The 6124-nt window shown below is 45.7% G+C and overlaps 1 protein-coding gene across 1 annotated transcript; it reads left to right on the forward strand.

Annotated features, from left to right (window-relative positions):
• The first annotated feature begins 3587 nt into the window (after nucleotides 1–3587).
• LOC123440962 lies at nucleotides 3588–4371 on the forward strand. Its single transcript, XM_045117501.1, has one exon. It carries the CDS (start codon nucleotides 3733–3735, stop codon nucleotides 4063–4065), a length of 333 nt encoding a protein of 110 aa, XP_044973436.1. The 5' UTR covers nucleotides 3588–3732; the 3' UTR covers nucleotides 4066–4371.
• The last annotated feature ends 1753 nt before the right edge of the window (nucleotides 4372–6124 follow it).

Consider the following 6124-nt stretch of genomic DNA (forward strand, 5'->3'; position numbering starts at 1 on the left):
TTTATGGAGTTACGGACGACCGGACCGGTCTGGATAATTTTGGTTGGATGATAAAAATGTTTGGATCGTCGTCTAGGCATTTGGGGCTTGGTGATTCGTCTTGAAATTGACCAAATAAAAGAAATAAGCTGCTGTCAAATAGATACCCCTACTATTAAAGCTATGTATCCATACCTGGAAAGAAATCTTGCTGGTACTGATTATAGATGGATTTTGGGAGCGGAGCTCCAGCTAAAAATTCAATTTTTTTGTGGCATCTCTTGTAAGATGTTGTTCTTACTAGGGATGTGATGCGGTGTAGAAATTGGGCTGGTAATCCCCGCTGTTCCTTTTGCGGTCATAGAGAAACATCGGCTCATCTATTTTTTCAGTGTCGTGTGGCTAGAATTGATTGGCGCACAGTGAGGGCGATGTTGTGGACTGATCTTTGTCCCATTAAACTATCTCAGTTCTATTCTTCGTGCTATGCTTATCTTCCTGATGGAAAGCACTTTTATACGATTGGTTTGGCTGCGATCTGCTAGGCTATTTGAAACTGCAAAAATCGCGTGACATTTGAATCCCAAAAAATGTCATCTCCTTTCGAGATTGTAGTCGCAGCTTGTGTTCACTTGAATTACTGGACATGTTTGCTGAAGAAGGAGGAACGGATACTACTGGAGAATGGGGCCTCGATGCTGAAAGAAAACACAAAGAAGATGATGATTTTTAGAAAAGGAAAGAAGATGATGATAATCTGTGCCTCAACTCATGTTGATGATTCGACGGGGTGATTCCTGGAGGTCTGCCGGAAGGCTGCAAGTTCAAGTGTCCATCTATCACCATCTACTTGTTGTGGCTTTGTGAGATGTTTAGAGGTTCTTCGACGTTTTTCTTGTTTGGTCCTGGTGTGGGTTGTAGCTTTTTTTTTTTGGAAAATGAGGTTAAACCCCGGCCTCTGCATCAATCGATGCATGCAGCCATCTTTATTAATTATAGAAACATCAAATCATCCGAAGCCACCACTCACACCTACAAATTCGATAATGTGGAGTGCTCTCACTCCCCATATCTAAAACTGGTGTTGTTGCTAATCCATCCAAATAACGTATGGGGACCAACAATCGGCGCAACATACCACATGCACATATTAGAACCGCAATCATCACCAGCCCACTGACCCATCATCAGGATAGAGATCCGCATGATCCTTGCCAGTCCGAACATCCGCCGACGCCACCACGATGCCTAACGGTGCCACCACCCTGCGCTCATCCATCCAGACGCGAAGATTCTAGAAGAACTATCGTGTGTAGCACCTGCCAACCAGCCATGACTCAGCGTAGCACCTATCGGTCGGGCATGACTTGACAGCTCAATCAAAGCTTCGTGCAAGACGAAGCCGCTCCACCTCCCGCCTCTGTCATCCAGTGCTACTCCACAAACGATACTCCCAAGAGAGAAACGACACTACAGTACCGCCATTGTTCGGTCTGGAAGACTAGATCTTAGGGTTTCCCCCGAAGCAGTGCCCACCAGCAACAACCGTCAAGCACCTAGTGCCCACCACCACTTAGCCCTCAAGGCGACGCCTTCAAGAAGGTCACAGCGTCAAGGACGCCGCCGCCCACCGGAGTTAGGATTTTCACCCTAGAGGCACAGAGGTGGGAAGTGGAGGGGCAGACGTAGACCGTCGTCTCCAAGAAGAACAACGGCGCCCTTGAGCGTCGTCATCCGTGCGGCCGGCCGGGGTCGACCAAGAGGTTTTCCCCAATCTGGATCTCCTCCATCAGCTTCACCCGCAGCCATGCCGGCACCGCCAAGAGCCTGTAGGGGAGAATCACACCGATCAGGGCCAGAGGACAGTGACTGGATCAGGCGCCGCCTTCCGCGAGAGCAGCCACGCCAGGCCTTCGTCCACCAAAGATCCGTCAACCGTCCGACCAGACCACTGGCACCACGAGCCCATGACGTAGTTGTCATGCATTCGACCAAGTTGGAGAACCACAACACCATCCTCTCTAGGGCGTGCCCAAATCCAGATAACGGCACAGCCCCAACCGCACACCCCCAACACAGCGGATGCCATGCCACCGGTAGCTGCCGCGCACGCCCCTCGAGCGTACGCCGCGCTAAGCCACCGGTCACTAGAGACCCGTGGCCCCAATCACTGGCGGAGCTCCCCGGTGGGCAAGGTATGGCACTTGCCATACCTTGATTTGGAGAAAAAAAATTAATACTAGTAGTGCTAATAACTAATGACTCAATGTCTCAATTAACACAACCAAAAGAGGCCAGCTTGGATACCTGGTGCGTACCTGCCCCGTGCCCACCACATCGCTGGATGACTTAATGACTTGATGGTTTGTTATATTTCCTTCGTCACGGTTCAGAAGACACGGTTAAACTTGCGTGCGTTTTTAAAATAAACAAGGTTTAAGATGCGAAAGCAATTATTCTTATTAATTAGTACTGGTACTACTCATGCATGTTTCATCCCAATTTACTGCTCAAGCATTAGTACTAGTATTTTCTCAGTTGATTAGGCGCATTAGCATCTACACCTGCTACATCTCACAACCAATCGGTGACTACCTTGATCCCAGTGATTTTTCAAGCGTGCCCTCTAAACCGTGACAGAGAGAGTATTGAGCGAGAGATCTTCAAAAGTATTGAACTTGATAAAATTAAGTAAGATTTTCAGAATGAGGGTAGAGCATTGACATTACCTGGGTCTTCTAGACGTCATTGAAAGCTTCATTATCGGTATGTTTTAAGTTGTTTTTTATTTAAACATGTTTACATTTTTATTGTATTTGGTTTTTATTTGTAATGTGTATTGACTCTTTCGATTTGCATTAAAAAAAATTCTTTTCTTAAGACTTCGTCACACCTTAATTTTTTTTCGTCCTCCGCCTCTGGCCCCAATGTGCGCCGACACGCCTCTGGATCCGTTGCCCAACAGAGCCGAGAGGCCGTCACGAGAGGAAGCCCCGCCGCCATCATCGGTCGCGCATGCTTCGCCCTGCGGCGTCCTTCGACGGCGACGGCGGCGGCGGCGAAAGGGGAGGAGGAAGGCCCAACGGCGCTAGGGTTGTAGCTTTGTGATGCTGCCGCGTGTGAATGGTGCTACAGGGATTTCACCGGGTGGAAAAAGGTTATGATTGCGAGGCTTTGTCAAGGGTTTCCGTGTAGTGCCTGAACTCGGTTTTTCCCTTTTTTTTTTCCTTTAGCTTCCAGACATTTGTAACTATCTATATTTTCGTTATCTCGGTAATGGAAAGAGGTTAGCCTGGTTCAAAAAAGGTGAAGGACCTAAATTTCATGATTAGCACATTACACGAGTTTTATAATTGCGTAGTGGCCGCAGACCCTTCCAAGCCGCATGTGACTATCTACATTTGGTGGTATCTGTTTCTGTTTGTCCCCATCGCTGTATGCGACGAGCAACATCAGCCGTCCTCCGTCCCTCTTACATTATTTCTACACTACCAGAAGACGCTGAGTTTGCGTGCCGACATTGATTTTTCTACACGGCATTTTCGTGGGCACTAGAGCAAAATAAGCTGGTACCCTTGTACACAAATATAATGCATTGGAATCAAGAGGCCGGGCAGCAGACACATACGTCCAATCCATATGGCGGCCATGAGAGGTGCCCAGTACCAAAACCACGATCCACTATAATTAAACCAGTACTGATCATAGCTAGCATAGCACTCTCCGGCAGTACAGTTGACTAGCTAAGCAAACATGGGCAGAAAGGTGTGCATCTGTCTTGCGATCCTCGCGCTTGTTCTGCTCGCTGGCCCGGGAGCGAAGGCTTCACCCTTCGCCGGCGGCCCCGCCAGCATGGACGCGGCGGTGGCGGTGCGGGAGCGGATGTCGTCGATGAAGCTGGAGGATGGCGTGGCGCCGGAGCTCGCGATGGACCTGGAGCTCCACCGTCGCATCCTCGCCATCAACGTCGGCCAGAGTGCCCTGGACGGCAACAGGCCGAGCTGCATCAAAAACTGCCCGGCGAGCGGCGGCGCGTACACCGGCCGGGGCTGCCTCAAAAAATACGGATGCAACGGAGGAAGCTGAATGCAACGGCACTGCCGTCGCCGTACATGAGTATTGGTCTTCATGTTCTTTTTTTCATTTCCACTTTCGTATGCATTTCAGTACTCTGTGTCGATTCTATCGCTATGTACCTTCAAAAAAAATTATTGTTCTAGGATGATACGTCTTGAAGTATAACTTGGCATATGAAGTCTTGTTATACAATATTGTGAAGTGGCAGTGATCGTGTCATCCGGACTGATTAAGTGATTATCCATTCAGTGTTGTATGCCTTACATCCATTCTGTGGTTAAACACAAGTGGAAAAAATGACCCACTTTTGCATAAGGACACCCAGTGGCGTAGCCAGCTTAATAATCCAGCATGATCCAACAATGAAACTTTCATTTGTATTTAATTATCTAAATTAAATTTTACTCATTTTTGCTATAATATATAAGTTGTAGATAAATTTCAGGGTGGTCCATGGACGGCCGGACCCCCTAGCTGCGCCACTGCCTTAATTGAATCCAATTGCTTAAAAATGCAGCGTCCAAGCGCCCGTTAGTAGGGTCCAGTGCTCTTACAAATATGCAAGAAGCGGCCGACGTGTCTGATGCAGTGTATTAAAAAATCTTGTCCATACGTGTATTTATTTGGTGGTTCAAAAAGTTTAAAAAACTGTAAATTTTGATTTAACCATTAAAATCCAGTTTCATTTTTGCAGTTGGGTTTCTCGTGACGAGTTTTTCAAAATTAGATCTCATATTGATAGGTTTCGTTAACTTTTTTCGAGGCAACTTTGGATATGATGAAGGCAACTTAAGTGCTACAGAAAAGCAACTTCATTTTTTTTGTGCCTACTAGGTTGCCTATTAGGTTGGTTTATTGAGAAAATCACACAAAACATGAGGCGCCTTTAGTGCTACATATAAGCAACTTCATCGCACTATGTGTATCAATGAATTTTGCTAACATTACCCTAACTTGCCTATTTGATTGCTCAGTTGCCTACCGTGGATGGTAAATTGCCTACCACTAATGCTCAGTTGCGTATAATAATAAGAAAATTGGCTACCACTGATGTCGAATTGTCCTCTATTTGTAACTAGTTACTTACCATTGTTGCTCAGTTGTCTAACTTTGTAAATTAGTTTCCTAGAATATTATGAACTTGCTTATCACAAGACAACTCATGTGTACTCTGAGTTTAACTTGGTATCTAGACAAAAGCAACCACATATGGAAAAGTCGAAGGTCGCCATCGATGGGGTTAATGGAGGCAAAACAACGTCAATGACTTTGAGCTTGTTATGCACTCGAGTATCACACAAAAACCGTTAGCAACTTTTTGGGTGTTTTTGCACAACTCTGGTGCATTCAAAAATTAACTCGTGTATTTTTTCCATTATTATTTCTGAAGATTTCAATGATTTTGATGGGCAACTCATGCAAAAAATATGAAAAGCTTGTGTATGTTTGTGGAAACTGTCTGATCCATCCCCTATAAAACTTCTCATCACCCCAAATGCAACTTGTCATCTGCCCTCGATTATGTATAATTAACACCCATGACCTGGCTAGCCAACATTCATGCGCTTAGTAGTATTACTAGGAGACTCTGCAAAAAGGAAAGCATAACACAATCATCCATCCCTACATAGTTTTCAAATTGGGAATCATGTTAGACAACTTAGATCCTATAAAAAATCCATATTGTAAGCAAATTATGTCCATTATTATGTCCCTTAATGGACGACTTAGGTCTCATCTTGTCACGCCCAAGATGCGACCCTATCATTAATTTGGCACGAGGGCCTCGTCAGGGATAGAAGCGCATCTCGTCTGTCGCAAGAATGGATATCGTTACAAGTACATGTACTGAAAAGAAGAGATATATATAGAGTTGGCTTACACTCGCCACAAGCTACATCAGAGTCACATCAACACATTACATAATCATCAAGAGTAAGAGCAGGGTCCGACTACGGACGAAAACAAACGTCAAAAGAAGAACGACGTCCATCCTTGCTATCCCAGGCTGCCGACCTGGAACCCATCCTAGATCGATGAAGAAGAAGAAGAAGAAGAAGAAGAAGAA

Source organism: Hordeum vulgare, chromosome 3H (genome assembly GCF_904849725.1).
Source record: "Hordeum vulgare subsp. vulgare chromosome 3H, MorexV3_pseudomolecules_assembly, whole genome shotgun sequence".
Taxonomy (NCBI): domain Eukaryota; kingdom Viridiplantae; phylum Streptophyta; class Magnoliopsida; order Poales; family Poaceae; genus Hordeum; species Hordeum vulgare.